This window comes from Periplaneta americana, chromosome 14 (genome assembly GCF_040183065.1).
Source record: "Periplaneta americana isolate PAMFEO1 chromosome 14, P.americana_PAMFEO1_priV1, whole genome shotgun sequence".
In the NCBI taxonomy this organism is placed as follows: Eukaryota; Metazoa; Arthropoda; class Insecta; order Blattodea; family Blattidae; genus Periplaneta; species Periplaneta americana.
This window is the reverse complement of record NC_091130.1, coordinates 115,988,200-116,006,832: the sequence shown is the minus strand read 5'-3', so window position 1 is coordinate 116,006,832 and position 18,633 is coordinate 115,988,200. Positions and strand designations below refer to the sequence as shown.

Genomic DNA, 18,633 nt, shown 5'->3' with positions numbered 1-18,633 from the left:
AAATATTTTGAACAAGTAGTAACAACATAAATTATAATTAAAATCCAGACTTATCTATAGTGACTTTACAATAAAGAGTTGCATAACTCATTATAATTTTAAACTTTGTTATCACCGGAAGTTTAATAAGAAATATTTAAACTTGTCAGCAAAGAGTTCTTACATTATCTTTAGTACTTTTGATTTCGCCAATTGCTGCTATTTCAATCTAAATTAATTATTATCTCATTCAACTTGACAGCACCTATCATATTTTATTATATTCAGTTAATCCATATTTCCATGTAAATTGCTCAAGCATCATATTTTTAAACCTCATTCAAAAGCATACTCTTACAACAGTAGAGCACAGTGTAATGTAATAAAATAACATGTGCAACATTTTTTTTTCAGCGTAAACTTCTCGATACAAGTCTTGGTTTTGCTGGAGGAGTGATGATAGCTGCATCATATTGGTCTCTTCTAGCTCCTGCAATAGAAATGGCTGAAGATTCAAAATTGTATGGACAAAACGGAGAATATGCCTTTGCTCCAGTTGCTCTTGGCTTTTTAATCGGAGCACTCTTTGTTTATGGAACTGATTTCTTCATCTCATCCCTTGGTGTACACTCACCAAATCTGGTCTTAGGTGATTTATGTATTTTGTTATAACAGTAGAATATCACTCTATTACTATATCTCGTATATAATACAAATTTCTGACGAAAGCTGATGTAATGTTCTTTTTTGCAGCATTGTCATCTGGCATTTCTCGTAAAGAAAAGGTTGACAGAAATCCAATATTTAACGATACAGATCGTTTTCAACAAATGGAAACGACAACAATTGAAGGCAAGTTTATTTCAAGAATCAGTGCAATAAGATGCATGTCATCATTGAGGTTATGTTTATGTTTACTTACGATACAAACAAATTGAACACAATAGAAATAGTTTCATATGAGTTATCTGTATTAGCTTACAGTTATTATAAGTATTACTTAAATTTAATTATTTCGTATGAACAATTACTATGCGAAAATAGTTTATTTATCCTACTCAACAGTAAAATCAAATACTGCAAAATAAATATTGTTCTTTTCGTCGCCATGTTGATATCGTTGACAGTGATGCCATCTGTTAGCGGAAATAACAACTAGTACTGTTTACTAACCATACATACATTTTGTAAAAGCTATATTTATCCATGGCTTTGGTCTATTGAAAAAGCAAGGGTCTGATAGACCTGTTACTTTACAAATTAAATATCATAACAAATAATTAAAAAAATAACAAAAACTGACAGAGGATTCATAAGATCGTGAAACGTTTCTGCTCTTGCAATTAGATCAAGATTTTTTTTAAGGATTTTGTTTTTTTTTTAATATGATTGAGAATGAAATAAATTTAAAATTAAATTTAATCAGTTTATGTTTTATATTATTATTCACGATTATTTTTCTTGATTGAAAACCAGTAAATATACTACTTGTACAATTAGACTCTACACTGAGTTACACCAATGCCTCCTTTTAATGTGATAAAAGTTTCACATTAAGATAATGAAGTTAAGGAAGGATATAAAAATATCATTTTCCGAAGTGTTGAATACTATACGACAACCATGAGCTCCTATTTCTCCCACTGTTAGTCTGAAAGAAATGCCATTTTTTGATAAGATTAATTTTCGTCGTCGTCATTTTTGTACAGACCCAGAAACAAGTAAGCACTGAGCATGCGCATGGAACTTGGAAAATTCAGTTGGCCCAAATTTTGTTTCTGGGTCTGTACCTGTAGAACTTTAGAAATGTCATTCTGAAAGTAATACGGAAATAAATGTAATCCACATAGTTTAAACCAAGTTTAACAGGAAGAGGGTAGATATAGTATAGATTTTTTTTTTATCATTGCCACCAAGTTGTCTTTTTCGACATTTCTGGTCTCTTCTGGCATTAGCTTAGTTGTAATCCACTTCTGAGTTTGGGGCGCCTGGAAGGTGGAGTTACGCTGCCCTGATGATGTTATGATTATGATTATGATTATGTGGTGCTAGGAGAGGTCTTGAACATAAATTCCAGACCATGGACGAACACAGGAATCCCCTTTAAGGAAAAATTCCTGTGCTCTAACCGGGAATCGAACCCGGGACCTCATGAACTATAACCAGAAGCTCTGACCACTAGATCATTAGGCTGGTCGCGGTACAGATATGGCTTCCCCAATTTTTTTTTTAAGAATAACGAAGAATTCAGTAGGCCTACTTTAAATCTGTATCAAATTATGTTTTGACTATTAAGATACATTTTTAGTTATATTTTTACTTCAGTTATATGTTTGTTATTTACAGGATTTAGTGAAGGAAATTCAAATCCTCTTTCAAGGAGAAGAACAGTTGCAAGTTCAGTGAATCCAGAACGTTTTAATTCAGTAAATGAAGTACAAGAACCAGCTGAATGTCACCATAAAAACAGTCAATGGAAAAGAATAGTTTTACTAATCGTTGCTATTACTGTACATAATATTCCAGGTAAGTACACTGGAAGTGTTAACTTGCCTGAAACTAGAGATGAAATATTTATTTTTGAAATACAACCATTCATTTATTTTTTTTGTGGTGAATACTGAGTGATAACAGATAGGCTGGTTGGTACTAGATTACCCTCATGCTTTTGTATCAAATATCAAGAAGAACCAAAAGAAAATCTTCAAGTAATCTGTGTATGTCATCTTGATACAGACTATAGTACAGAGAATATGTACAGTACATCCAGGGTATGGGATTTAGAGTAAGGCAGTGATTTTCTAGGGTGTGCAGGGATGTATTTACTACTGTGAAAGTCTTTGGACAGTCTCTTGACTCTGACATCTGATTTCATTATCATGTTCTGAGACCTTTGGTGTAGCACAGTGAATATTGTGTAATGGTAGGTGATCCCTAATCAAGTGTATAAACTTTCTGAGCACATAACTGAAACTTGTTTTTTGTTTATTTTTATTTATCTATTGATTTATATATTTATTTATTTGTGTATTTATTTGCATATTAATTATTTATGTCTTCATTTATGTATTATTTATTTACTTATTACTTGTTACTGAAACAATTGTCTTTAGAGACAATTAATATTAGGTACCCTTCACAAAACTGGCTTCATTTATACACCGATGGATCCTTGATCTCCAGAGAACAAGGTGCAGATGCAGGTGTTACGTGCTGTCTCTTCTCACTTTATAGATCTCTTGGGTATGGAACAACAAGTTTTGATGGTGAAATCATTGCAATAAGTGAAAGTCTCAGGAATCTTCTATGCCACGTCAATAAATTTAAGAATGCAGTTATATTGTCAGACTCCAAAGCAGCTATTCTATCAATAGTCTCTAAACACACACCTTCATTTCAAACAGCAGAAATAACTAAAATGCTCTCTCAATTAATATCACTCAATAAAAGAATTGTATTCCAATGAATACAATCCCATTGTGGAATCCTGGGAAACGAGAATGCGGATGCTTTAGCAAAGAAGGGCAGCACTGCTACTTACAGACCTGTTACTAAATCTACGTATTACTGTGTGAAGAGATTTATTAAATCTACATACTTAGACTTCAACAAACAAAATTTGATAACACAATCCCAAGGGAAAAAATGGACTGCATCAAAATCCTCTGTTAATTCCCGATTTACCACGAAAATCGTCTGTAGCTGCATTTAGATTGGCAACAGGCCATGATTGTTTGGCCAAACACCTGCATAGAATTGGAATATATCAGTCCCCTAACTGCCCATTGTGCAACTCAAACCAATAAATGGATTCGGAATACCTCAAAATCTGTGCTTCAGTAGCTGACCATGATAATATCTTTGAAAAATATTGGAGTGCAAGAGGTCAAATGACTTTATTGTCAAATGCCTGGCATTAGAAAACAACAACAACTTATTACTTGTTACTTACTTCCGTATTTGCTCACGTAATTTGCGCTCTTTTTAATCTATTCTGGCTGTTTGAAAAATTGGGGTGCGTAAAAATGCGAATTTTTAAAATTAGACTTCTTGATCTGAGTTTTATTCAAGTATATAGTAATTAAGAATACAATACTTTTGTCACCTAAGAATACTGGTAATCTGTTGTTGTTGTTATCTAATGCTGGGCTTTGGGAACGAAGCCATTAGCGTTCTTGCTCTCCAATATTTCTCTGTGGTGGATCCATCAGGTAGAACTTCACAGGTTTGTAGATGATCTTCAGTCATTTCTTCTTCTTTGTTGCATAGAGGGCAGTTTGGATTTGTGTAAATTCCTATTTTATTCAAGTGTTTGGCCAAATAATCGTGTTCTGTAATCTTGAATTATAAATAATAATTCAATTGGGTATATGACAATCATAATGAATGCAAAGTACATAGAAGACGTAGCATTCTCAATAGGTAGTCTTTAATTGAGTACAATGTACGAGTTTATAGGCCTATAGGTGATTGATCGATGCATTCTTCATGTTATGGTGACAACTGCACGATACCTGTTAAACAGTAAAACTAACATTACTAGGATTACTGGTATTGGAACCTCGAATGGTATTTATTGTTCTCGGACTTGTCACAGTCACTGCCCTAGTTGTTATCGTCCTGCAAAAACGATTCCACAAAAACGGTCCTGCAAAATCGCAATGTGTAAACCTAGCCTTAGGAGTAATTTACAAGGACAAGCATCAGTGTTGAAGTGACGTTATTTAGGGTTTCTTTATGAAGCAGGTAGTTGAGTTGGGTACTGGCCAATGAACAATGCCGTGGAATGCAACTATTGGCAATGGAATTTAGGGAAGGAAAATTCATACTACACTGAAATAGTAATATACGTTACAAGAGCGGTATGTTGACGTTTTCGTGTTCGAGGAAAAGATTGAAAAAGCGAAACGTAGTTGAGCTTTTTTAATTTCCGAGAACATGAAAACAAACATACCGCTCGTGTATTGTACATTATTTTGTGCGAAGATCGTTTATTACATACCTGAAAGACGAATTTCTAATTAGTTGCAATAAAATCTCCATGTTGGTTTCTGTTTAATGACGGCAACTTCGGAAAACCAAAATATCTTTCTTCAACATTGTTGCTATAAAATGTTTTCTGTGTTTACTATACTCCAGCAGGCCGTAATATACGTCTGCCTTTTTTTTCCCCCAGTCTATAAATGCGAACTTCAAACAAACAGTAAGGTTAAGTAATGATTTATTTTTCATTTTAATATTTTAACAATATTATTTATATAACACATTGCAGTAATAACATCGGCATCTGGAATCTTGTTGATTTTTTCACGGCTTTCTTAATGTTACTTGTATCAGGAATGCAATAAGTTTCGTGGAGTAGTAGACTTTACTTAATTTTTGCAAATATTTAAAAACAATAATTAACAGTGCAATTTAGGTGAAATTGCAGTGGTAAGTTTCCAATTTATAATTATTACTATGTTAAACGTCTCTAAAAATAATATGTTAAAAGCCTAAAGCAGTAAAGTGAATGTCGCGCTTAAGCGGTAAGAAGAGGGAAATTGTTGTGTGTGTTACGTTGGGAATACTGAATGTGGTATTTCACACTTACCGCATATTGGTTCTGTGCGGAAAACAAGCAAATACGCACGATCTCGCACAAAAAAATGTTACGTAAAATATGTGCGAAAAATACACGGAGCAAAATTAAAGTTCAAAATAATCCTTTAAAAATTAGGGTGCGTAAAATGCGCTGTGGCGCAAAGTATGCGAGCAAATACGGTATTTATTTACTTATTACTTATTTATTTTATTATTTATTTATTTGTCTGTTTATTTGTTTTTTTATATATTTATTTATATTATATACATGGAAATTAATATTGAAAAAACGAAAATCATGCCATTTTGTGGGAAATTCCCTGTACCAAGTAAAATTTGTTTGAATAATAAAATAATAGAAAGAGTAAATACTTTCACTTACCTTGGCTATACACTATCACCTTATGATGAAGTAGATATTGTTGAAAAAATATGTAAATATAATAAAACAATGGGGATCATTAATAAAATCATGAAACCTTCATTAGTACAAAGACACACAAGAATAGGTTTGTATAAAACCTTAGCACTGTCAGTTTTAAGCTATGGTAGTGAAGTGTGGACTCTGAAGAATAAAGATGCCACTAGAATAACAGCAAGTGAGTTGAGGTTCATGAGAGCAACAGCTGGATATACTCGCTGGGATCATAAAAAAATGAGGACATAATGCAAGAACTTCAAATAGAACCCATTATGCAGTTCATCAGCAAATATCAACTTCAGTGGAAGCGTCATCTCGAACGAATGGATCGATACAGAATTCCAAAAGCACTGTTTCATTACCATCCACATGGCAAAAGATCTCTAGGTCGTCCGAAGAAGAGATGGACTAAAAATTCTAGTTTGAGACTGTAACAGGCTACTCGGCCTAATACTTGTTAGGAAGACGACTACGGTATTTTATATATATATATTTATTTATTTAATTAATCTGATTTTGTCGTAATTGAATACTCATACCTTTACACAATAATTACTTGTTCAGTGGAATGTTCGCTGTAGGAATGCCATAAAATTTGCCACAAGAACTCGAACAAACCAGTATCATGGTTATCGTTGTTTTTGGAATGCCTTTTGTGCAGCCCAGATAATAAGTTTCAACGAGTTCTGGTTTGGAGATGTGATATGGAACTATAAGAACAGTATAGCCCCATCCCGGATTTAACACTTTTACCAATTAAATTGCTGGTCTCCTTATGAAAGTCAGCAATATGAGGGAAAGAGTACTGATCAGACACTGTAACGCCAGGATCTGTTCTTTTTCTTTACCATATGAAATGGAGAGGCTCAGGGGCTTTTTGATGGATAGCATACTCCCATGTTGTAGAGGATCTGAAAGTCTTCTCGAGCAGCTTTCAGCTTGTTAGGTGGCAAAGAGCAAGGTTTCGTGTTTTTCCTATCCAATTATATTGTAATTTTTTTGAAGATTTGGAACAATCAATTAATTAATTTTAACATAAAAATAAAATGAAAAAAAATAATGTTTTGCATTAACTTTTTTGGCTGAATATGGTAGTATTTTATTTATGAGAATATTATTTTGTATTATTTTTAATAGGAAGTGAAATGTCTACAGTAAAATTCCTAATATTTACCACTGGGTTAAATCAAATTTCAATCCGAAAAATCTTAACATACTCGGATGGATCCGCATGCATAATACTTTTTGATGTTAAGTCAGTGGTACCATCGACAAGATAATGTTAACGATTTGAGAAAATGAGGTCCCAAAATGGGTATGGTGATATCACTATGAAAGTGTAAAGAAACAAAAAAAGATTCGTGATTATAAAGTAAGCAAGGCTTCAAACAATATTGTAATAAACAAAAGTAAAAACATCTTTTAGAACATGGAATCGTCTCAACCTCAACCTCAACTTCAAAGCAGCATACTCATACTTGGATCACAAATTTCACAATGCAGCAATTCCTCAGCAGCCACAACTTTTAACATGTAATAATTTGCCAAGGACATGTTTAATTTCATCACATTTCCCTGTTAAATTCAATAACAGTCACATTGCTAATAGTATCAATGCATCTTGAGGGAAAATAGTATATGATTGAGAAAATCTGAACTCAGTTTTGGATTAAGCACCCCAAAAATTAAAAAATTTATACGTTTTTAGAAAAGTTGTTATGACCTTAATTTTGCAGACCTGTGCAATGTATCCTAGTAACTACAAAATACTTACTTTCAAAACAGGTCATAGGAAACATGAATGGATATGCTGGGTTCATTGGTCTTTTATATTCGGAAAACGTATAATGTGTCTTTCACGTGTTAAATTTTATTACCTGTTAACATGATTCGGCCTGCTATTGGCCATCTTCAGAACTGGCTGTTGCTGGTCTTGGCGCCTTTGGTTTTGTTTCCAGTGTGTGTGTGCGTGTGTGTGTGTGTGTGTGTGTGTGTGTGTGCGTGCGTGCGTGCGTGCGTGTGTGTGTGTTTTTTTTTCTGAAATTGAGTTGTGTGTTGAGAATTTCATTTTGATATGTTTTTGTGTGTCTGTATATTTCGTATTGTTCTAGTGTGTTTAGTTTCTGGTTTTTGGTTGAATGTGTAGAATTTCCATGTCCGTGTTGATGTCTCTGTAGATGTGGTTAGCATTTGTGATGTTTCTGCATATGTGTAAGTGTTTTGTAATTTTGTTATGGCTGTGATGTGTTCTTTGTAACGTGTTTGAAATGATCTGCCTGTCTGTCCTATGTAGAAGGTGTTGCAGGTGTTACATTTGAGTTTGTATACGCCTGTGTGATTGTATTTGTTTGTTTGTTTGTGTTGTTTGTGTGTTGAGATGTTTTTGTAGAGTATTATTTGTTCTGTATTGATGTTTTAATTTAATTTCTTGAATGAGGTTGCAATCTTGTGTGTGTTTTTTTTTTCGTATGTTAGTGTGATGTATTTTTTGTGTTCTTGTGTTTGTGATATATTCTTATGTTTTTTGTGATTATGTTTTGTCCAGGGGCGTATTTTGCGGACTACCCGGGCTACCGGCGGTAGCCCAAGGAAATTACAAAAGAAAAAGTGTATAATATAACGTAATGTAATAATTTTGTATTATTAGTTTTACCATAGTAATTAAAATTAAAGTAATTGTTAGATATATTTTGTGTAATAATAGGGTCAGTGGTAGCCCAAACCCTTTAACCAGTATACGCCACTGGTTTTGTCTTTCGTAGTATGGTGTCTATTATGTTGGGGTTGTATCCGTTTTCTTGTGCTATGTATTTGATTGTGTTTAGCTCTTCTTTGTAATCTTGTTGATTGATTGGTATGTTGAGTAGTCTGTGTACCATTGTTCGGAATGCAGCTTGTTGTGTTGGGTGATTGGATGTGTTGTGTATGTGTTTTGTTGTGGGTTTTTTGTAGACTTTGAATATGTGTTTGTTGTCAACTTTTGTTATTGTGATGTCTAGAAAGTTCAAGGATTTGTTGTTTTCAATTTATTAATGTATAGTATAGCTTTGGGTGTATTTTGTTTATGTGTTGATGCAGGGTTTGGATCTGTCTTTTGTTTCCTTTGTGTCTGTGATAACGTAACATTTTTGAGTAGCATAATACCAGTATAATATATTTCTGCGTACTTCATACTTCTGCTGAGAATGTTCTTCTTAAGAAGGTAACATAACCTATAAACTGCTTAATCATTGATACAAGTGAATTTATGTGTAAAATTAACGCTTCATATTGCAAAAAGTATTTCATTTTACTTAATAGAGATGCTTTCTTTGTTTTTATTTCAAAGCTATTAATGTTGATGCGACCACTGAGAACAGCACAACATTGTTCTTTACTGCCTGAAAAGAAATTTTGTGTTGTAAATAACGGTACCTAAATAAATAACTATATAAATTACATATAATGATAAAAGAGGATTGTCATATTTTGTATTTGTGTGTGTACTGTTATTACCGGTTCTTGGACTCTCACTCTGAGAGAGGAACATAGGTTAAGGGTGTTTGAGAATAAGGTGCTTAGGAAATTATTTGGGGCTAAGCGGGATGAAGTTACAGGAGAATGGAGAAAGTTACACAACGCAGAACTGCACGCATTGTATTCTTCACCTGACATAATTAGGAACATTAAATCCAGACGTTTGAGATGGGCAAATCCAGAAATGCATATAGAGTGTTAGTTGGGAGACCGGAGGGAAAAAGACCTTTAGGGAGGCCGAGACGTAGATGGGAAGATAATATTAAAATGGATTTGAGGGAGGTGGGATATGATGATAGAGACTGGATTAATCTTGCACAGGATAGGGACCGATGGCGGGCTTATGTGAGGGTGGCAATGAACCTTCGGGTTCCTTAAAAGCCATTTGTAAGTAAGTAAGTAAGTGTGTACTGTTATGATCTCAATTTTGCTTTCAGAGGGCCTTGCAGTTGGTGTTGGTTTTGGTGCCATTGGAAATTCCTCAGCTGCAACATTTGAAAATGCAAGGTAGGGCTTTTCACCTGTTACTTATTCCAATTTGTATTCGTATATTTTTATTTTCATTTTCTTTAGATTTCTTCGTTAATTACTTTTCCAGTATTATGAATTTGATATAGATATTTAATTATCTGAGAGAAAAGTTTTATTGCATTTTGCTAAAAAAAGAAATCAGTCTAGTGACTAATTTTCTGTGTCTGCCATTTTTACTACCTACCTTCTTACTGATGATACATACTGTACCGGTACAGTGTATTGTGTGCCTTAGAGTACTTACATTTGGAATGATGAAGGTGTTTACTGTTTCATGATTTATGGAATCCATTCTGTAAAAACTTCATTGAGCTATTCCATTATGACAGTGTTTATCTCCACTCATTAGATCATAATTCTCAATAGCTACATAATAATGTAATTGTATTAAGAATTTAGACCAGCTGACTTTTTTCTGCCTCATGCCGTTTTTCTTCTACATTTGAATATGCACCAATAATAATTCTTCGTTCTTGAATACATTCTTTTAACACTTATATAATCACTGATCAATCATTGAGTTATTTAAATTAAATAAAAGGATTCAGAAAATGATGGAAATAACATTGAAACTAGTGAGTCAGGTAAAATAATACCATAATTTAAAATTTTAACACAGTGATGTCGTTATTTATTTAATTAAAATAAGTTAATAGTTCATCAGTAATAATAATTTTCCGAGTAGTCTTGTAATTGTGTCCAATTGATGTATGCTTAGTCCATCTATCCTATATTTATATTTACAGAATGTCTTTAAGTATTTTTCGCAGCTTTGTTCGCCTGTTAGTTTACTGCCACTTGTTCTCCATAAAAAAAAATAATTTCTGCACTTTCAATTCTTTTCTGATCTAAGTAAGCTCTTTATTGTCCGTGCTTCACTTTCATAGAATAATATTATTATTATATTATTATCCAATGCCACCAGGTTGTCTTTTCGACATTTCTGGTCTTCTCTCCTGGCTGTGGCTTAATTGTAACCCACTTCTGAGGTTGGGGCGCCTGGAAGGCGGAGTTACATTACCCCGATGATGTGATAGGATGATTATGATAATGTAGTGCTGGGAGAGGTCTTAAATCTAGACTTAACCTAAATTCCAGACCATGGACGAAGGAAAAATTCCTGTGCTCTAACCGGGAATCGAACCCGGGACCTCATGAACTATAGCCAGAAGCTCTGACCACTAGACCATGAGGCTGGTCAAAAGACAAGTGTTGTACATATCATAATACAGATACAACTGAAACATTCTAATTCAGTTCTTTGCAAATTTTTCATAGAATAATATAGATTTGACCAATGGCGACTCGTGATATTTTTTGTATGTAGGATATGAGATTGACGACTGATGATCAAGACAGAAACTAATAATGATGATAATAATAATGATAATAATAATAATAATAATAATAATAGAGCATGTGCAATTAATTTCTTGCTATAGTTAAATTCTTCTAATTGATTAAATACAACTTCAGATATTCTTCCTGAAGTTCTGTCACCTGAAAGTCCTATTAATTCTTGTGTTTTATTATAGCTTATTTTATTTATTTTTATGTAATTTAGTTTTTTATTCAATTTATTTTTTATATCATTTCATTTTAAATGCCATGTATTGTGGGTTCCTATCACCACGACATGGCGCATCTTCAGATTGCGGATAGAGGAGACGGTCTCCAGATATGGAGAGTGGCTGTGAATATATTGAATAAGCAGTCATGGACAGCTGATAAGAGATGGTCCTCCAGCTTGGGGGTTGGGCGAAGGGCTAACAACCCGTCACTGTAAAAAACAGCTTGTTACGAATCCATATAATAAGCCTCGGAATGAGACTGATTCCCTGGCATGACCAGTCTTGCACAGGATAGGGACTGATGACGGGCTTATGTGAGGGCGGCAATGAACCTGCAGGTTCCTTAAAAGCCATTTGTATGTAAGTAAGTAAGTTGTATCTTTTTAAACGATTTATTATTTCCTTTATTCTATTCTTTTAAAATGACAAATGAACTGCATTTAAGGAGGCTACAAGGGTACTTGAAAATTCGTATTGTAGTCTCTGACAGGGTTTCCACTCCACCACCTAGAAAGAAGGGTCGTAGTACTGTAGGATAGATGGTCACATCCTCAAATGCGGTTAAAGTCAAGCCATAACCCGCATCCTCCCCTGTCCTTAACTCCACTGCTAGAAAAAACCGTTTGTTGTAAGATATTTGGATGGTTCCTCGGAAAGTATTTCTAAGATCTGAGATGTGCACTGGCGGCAACTCACGACAGAAAGCGAAAGTTTGAACAAAATTATTACGATGAGATGCATTAAAAATCAAAATCTGTAATTGAAATGTTTTCTATCTTCTGAGGCACGAAATTAAACTGTAGGATTATCCTCATATCCTTCATGTAGGAATCGTCACTAGATTTGACTATGGCTCTATATTTATGCTATTAATTTATGTATTTGATTAGGTTTGAAAATGTTTATCGTTTCTGTTAATTTTACAAAGTAACTTGTTTTAAAATCACATCAGTGTTATCTTGAATGATAGGTATTTGCAGATCCTGTACTTGTGTAATACCAATCTATATCACAGACACACTCATTGTTAAAACTCTAGTTGTGAACGAAATTCCTCCATGGAAATGGGTGATTCCAGAACATAGCATACAAATTCCAGGAAATCATTCCAAAAATGATCCTCCATAAATTCTTAAGTTAGATGCCATGGAACTACTCTACAGCACATACAAGGGTTACCTTTAAATTTATACAGATGGATCTGTAAACCCTAATGATGAGACATCAGGAGCAGGGTATTATATTCCAAAATATCAAGAAAGTTACTTCATACCATGTTCATCCTCCTCCAGTTTTGACACTAATTGCTAGCTATTGATGCTGCTCTTCAGTGTGTTATTCAAATTTCTGAAAAATCTATTTGCATACTTACCGACTCTAAGGGGGCTATATTTAATATAATCAAATATGTATCAAACCTATACACACATAGAATTATTCCATTTCAGAAACAACTAAGTAAACTAAAAAGCTCCAAAAGGAAATAACATTTCAATCGATACCTAATCATTGTGGTATACCTGGAAACGAGAAAGTCGATAACATTGCAAAACAGGCAACATATTTGCAACCAAGACCTCTTCAAGTGATATCTCTATCCAGTGCCTTTACTTCAGAAACGTCTCATTTTATAAACCTATGGATCAATAATTGGCTCTCTTCTGACAAAGAAAAAATTTTACAGTCAGTACAAAAGAAACCAAATGACCTGGAAATGTACAAAAACTTGGCCAGACATGTTCAAACATTTTTAACAAGAGCCAGAACAGATCACATTGTCACACAATTGTACCTACACCAATTTCACCTTTCTGATACTCCTACTTGTCTGTGGTGTAATAATCATGATGAAGATCTGGAACACATTCTTCTAAACTGTCCATCCATAAACCACAAAAGAAGTAAATTAAAATCATCAGTACCAGTTGCAGAAGACACAGCCCTGCAGTATATATTGACTACACCCCAACTCTGGCTACTAGCAACAGGCATCTATAATGAACACCGATCAAAATACCCCTCATTTCTCATGAAAAACAACAAGTGAATAGACTACAGTGGACTTTATGTTGTCAGCAAACAACTGGATACATTAAGAAGATTGATTGATTGAATGATAGATATTTAAACTAACTAACTTGCTAACTACCGTTAGTTCTGTTATCTTATTTCCAGTTACAGCTTTGCAGCTTACCGGGGTAGTGTGAATGCTGTAACTTCATTAAATTTTTTTTTATCGGATATTTTTTTTTATTTTATCCTAGTTATTGGCAAACATCATCTGATAGCCAGCAAATATAATAGTTTATGTTATGGTCTCTTGGCCAGTTTTGAATCCTAGTATAATTATATGGCTTTCTTTCCATTTATAAATGATTTAATCTCTATTTGTGTTAAATTTACTGGTGTCACTTTTGAGGTTCAAAGCTGTCTTCGGACAGTTAACTAAACAACAACAATACTAACACTAAACAACTGTAACGAACAGTACTTTTACAGTAAAATCCCTCGTATCCAGCACTCAAATAACCACCAATACCAAAACAACAGCAAAAAAAAATTGTCATTCATGCGAAAGGGAAGAGTCGGATGAAGATGTGAGTGGTTTTCGTGGATCGCACATGCCACGTGTTGTGTTTACTCTTTACATTGTTCACACGTGAAAACATAGAGAGAAAACTCCGTTATGTTCCTGGAGTAGATCGGGTAGCATTGGTAAGCTGTCACTTGGACCTTGCAAACAATGCGCAGGGATGATATCTTTAAATTTACCACTTGAAATCGCCCATTTCGAAGGGGTGTTGGATGAGTCTAAATAGGAAAGTGTGAAATTCTCTGTTATGGTGTAGTGCATAAAAGTTTCATTCGAGTAATAGTATGTATAAACAAGCAGACATTAGTGATATGTTAAAGAGGTTCAAATCATCGAGCACTACATCATCGTCTTCACAGTTGCAATGTTGGCTATACACTGCTCTTCACGTCACATGGCCGCCATTTAAAATTGTCATAGGATTACAAAAATTTTTAGTATTTTTTATGCTATTATGTATTACTGTAATAATATGAACTGATGCATGTACATTACCGTATTCAGTACTAAAAATAAACATTGTACATATTTAAAAACTTTATTTTTAAATATCTAGGCATATAGGAAAATTACTAAATTTCAACATGGAAAAAAACGTTTGTGCAGTATAGTATGTGTTTATATAAGCTATAAACGTATTTTCCAATTATCAGTCAAAATCAATTATCCGGCACTGGCTTTGTACCACAGTTGCCGGATACAAGGAATTCTACTGTAATTGGTTTCAATTGTCATGTAACAGTACTAATGGATCTGATCGGTTTATGAATAGTTTCATGTAAATTTGTGGTGGTCAGGAAAAACAGAGTTCGCATTTTAAACATTTCAGATTGTTTATTATTTTGTCGAATGCTTTTTCGCAATGAACAAAACGTTCTAACAAATTTTTTCAGAAATAATTCTAGTCAACGATTTTTAATAACTTATCTTTCCTTCCCTTCCCCCCATAATCTTTGCAAATCCGTAGCTTGCATTTAACAGACATATTCCTCTTTAGCTTTCACAACACAATTTGCCTTTTTTTTTTTTTTTTTTTTTTTTTTTTTTTTAAACAATTATATGAGATATGAAAAGAAAATATTGTGTTGCTAGAAAAAATCGATTTTGACATTTGCATAGATGTTATAAGTTTTCAGCATCCCTCTTACTCAAAAAGTACAAGGTTCCCCAAATTATCTTTACTTCAACTTTAATCAATCTTCTTAATGTATCCAGCTGTTTTGTGACAACATAAAGTCCACTATAGTCCATGTTTTTCATGAGAAATGAGGGGTATTTTGATCGGTGTTCATTATAGATGCCTGTTGCTAGTAGCCAGAGTTGGGGTGTAGTCAATATATACTGCAGGGCTGTGTCTTCTGCAACTGGTACTGATGATTTTAATTTACTTCTTTTGTGGTTTATGGATGGACAGTATAGAAGAATGTGTTCCAGAACTTCATCATGATTATTACACCACAGACAAGTAGGATTATCAGAAATGTGAAATCGGTGTAGGTCTGGCTCTTGTTAAAAATGTTTGAACATGTATGGACAAGTTTTTGTACATTTCCAGGTCATTTGGTTTCTTTTGTACAGACTATAAAATTTTTCCTTTGTCAGAAGAGAGCCAATTGTTGATCCATAGGTTTATAAAATGAGACTTTACTGAAGCAAAAGCATTGGATAGAGATATCACTTGAAGAGGTCTTGGTTGCAAATATGTTGTCTGTTTGGCAATATTATCGACTTTCTTGTTTCCAGATATACCACAATGACTAGGTATCCATTGAAATGTTATTTCCTTTTGGAGTTCTTTTAGTTTACTTAGTTGTTTCTGAATTGGAATAATTCTATGTGCATATAGGTTTGGTACATATTTGATTATATTAAATGTAACCCCCTTGGAGTCAGTAAGTATGCAAATAGATGTTTCAGAAATTTGAGTAACACACTGAAGAGCAGCATCAATAGCTAGCAAGACTGGAGGAGGATGAACATGGTATGAAATAACTTTCTTAATATTTTGGAATATAATACCCTGCTCCTGATGTCCCATTATTAGGATTTAGAGATCCATCTGTATAAATTTGAAGGTGATCTTCATATGTACTTCAGAGGAGTTCCATGGCATCTAACTTAAGAATGTATGGAGGGTCATTTTTGGAATGATTTCCTGGAATTTGTATGCTAAGGTCTAGAATCACCCATTTCCATGGAGGAATTTCGTTCACAACTAGAGTTTTAGCAATGAGTGTGTCTGTGATATAGATTGGTATTTCTTCTTTTTTTATTTTATAGAAATTACACAGGATATCATCTGACAGTTTGAAGAACATCTGAGATCTGGATGAGGCTTGCAATTTTAAATGTATTTTTAGATCCTTTTGTAATATATAGTGTCTGAGTGGTTGAATATTACTTCAACTTTAAATAACAAAATAATGGAGTGAGATATCACAGTTCTCTTTTTTCCTTTAAAAGAGAATGGCAGGGCATGTACCACATTTGGTGAATCCAAAAATGCATATAGAGTGTTAGTTGGGAGGCCGGACGGAAAAAGACCTTTTGGGAGACCGAGACGTAGATGGAAGGATAATATTAAAATGGATTTGAGGGAGGTGGGATATGATGGTAGGGACTGGATTAATCTTGCTCAGGATTGGGACCGAAGTGGGCTTATGTGAGGGCAGCAATGAACCTCCGGGTTCTCTAAAAGCCATTTGTAAGTAAGTAATGTTGTCTCTCAAAGTTTTGTTTACGTTGGTTTTCAGATGTGCTGAATAAGTGGTGAAGAGGTGAGGTCACATTTCCACAGAATGACTACTTCACAGAAGAAGGGACAGTGGACAGTGTGTTTCCTGGTTCATAGAGACAAGATCAGATACACAGGTCCAAGGAAATTTGAGGATTAAGTATGGAAGGGAACCGCCATCACGATCAACAATCTGTTAATGGCACAGAAAGTTTCCATCTGGTTGTGTCTGCATGAAAAGGGCGTTAGTGAAGAGGGTATTGAACACGTTCGTGAAGCTTTTGTTCCTGGCCGTACTGCAGCAGACCATTAAGCCACAAGATAAATATGTATGGAAAAGTTTGCTGATGAAATGCTACGTAGAATTGAAGAACAAATAGATTTCTTAACTATGTTGTAGTCAGTGATGAGGCAACATTTCATGTTTCAGGCTTATTGAACAATCATAACTATAGAATTTGGGGGTCTAGAGTAGTCATTTTTGTGAAAATGTGACCTCACCTCTTCACCACTTACTCAGCACATCTGAAAACCAACGTAAACCAAACTTACTTTGACAGTTAATATTTGAGGAGAAAAATTCGCTCCGGCGCTGGGGATCGAACCCGGGTCCTTGGTTCTACTTACCAAGTGCTCTGACCACTGAGCTACGCCGAATTCAATCCACAGCACCGGATCGAATCTTCCTCCTTCAGTGTTTCCCTTTGTAGCCTGACTCCAAGTTAGGCATATATGTTGACATATATGTCTAGTGTCATCTGCCATTATACTAGGAGCGCACTCAGTTGAGTGACTTATTTGGTCGGGATTCCACAGTTATGATGCACTGAGATTATTATGGATTTATTAATTTGTCCTACAGAATAATCTCTGTAATGTTGACAATTAATATTGTAGCGTAGCTCAGTGGTCAAAGCTCTTGGTGAATAGAACCAAGGACCCGGGTTCGATCCCCGGCACCGGAGCAAATTTTTTTCCTCAAATATTGTCAACATTACAGAGATTATTCTGTAGGACAAATTAATAAATCCACAATATTCTCACAGCTAACAGTGCATCATAACTGCGGAATCCCGGCCAAATAAGTCACTCAACTGAGTGCGCTCCTAGTATAATGGCAGTTGACACTAGACATATACGTCAACATATATGCCTAACTTGTAGTCAGGCAGCAAAGGGAAACACTGAAGGAGGAAGATTCGATCCGGTGCTGTGGATTGAATTCGGCGTAGCTCAGTGGTCAGAGCACTTGGTACGTAGAACCAAGGACCCGGGTTCGATCCCCGGAGCCAGAGCGAATTTTTCTGCTCAAATATTAATTGTCAACATTACAGAGATTATTCTGTAGGACAAATTAATAAATCCATAATATTACTTTGACAAGTTCTCTTTAAAAAAAATAAATAATAATAATAATAATAATAATAACACTGACAATGACAATAATAATGATAACTATAACGATAGTGATACATAGAACTGTGATACTTCACTCCATTATTTCGTTATTTGCAGTTGAAGTTATTAGATAATTTGTGATATACGGTGTAGTTTTTGGCATGTCATTTATCTGTCTGTGTATAGCATTTTCTCCTGAGCTAATAGATCAATTCCTGTTTATATTCAGGATTTGAAAATCAATTTACCCAGAAATGGTGCACATAAAATAGATATTCATTCATTCATTCATTCATTCATTCATACG

General features: G+C 34.3%; 1 protein-coding gene across 3 annotated transcripts in view; it reads left to right on the top strand.

The window, feature by feature from the left end:
• Zip48C (Zinc/iron regulated transporter-related protein 48C) overlaps positions 1-18,633 on the top strand; it is a 403,382-nt gene that overhangs the window by 1,184 nt on the left and 383,565 nt on the right. For all 3 annotated transcript variants that reach the window (XM_069845972.1, XM_069845971.1, XM_069845973.1), the window contains exons 2-5: positions 394-628; positions 733-831; positions 2,326-2,505; positions 9,937-10,006. In XM_069845972.1, the coding sequence (XP_069702073.1) occupies positions 394-628; positions 733-831; positions 2,326-2,505; positions 9,937-10,006 (584 nt within the window). The remainder of the gene's footprint in view (positions 1-393; positions 629-732; positions 832-2,325; positions 2,506-9,936; positions 10,007-18,633) is intronic.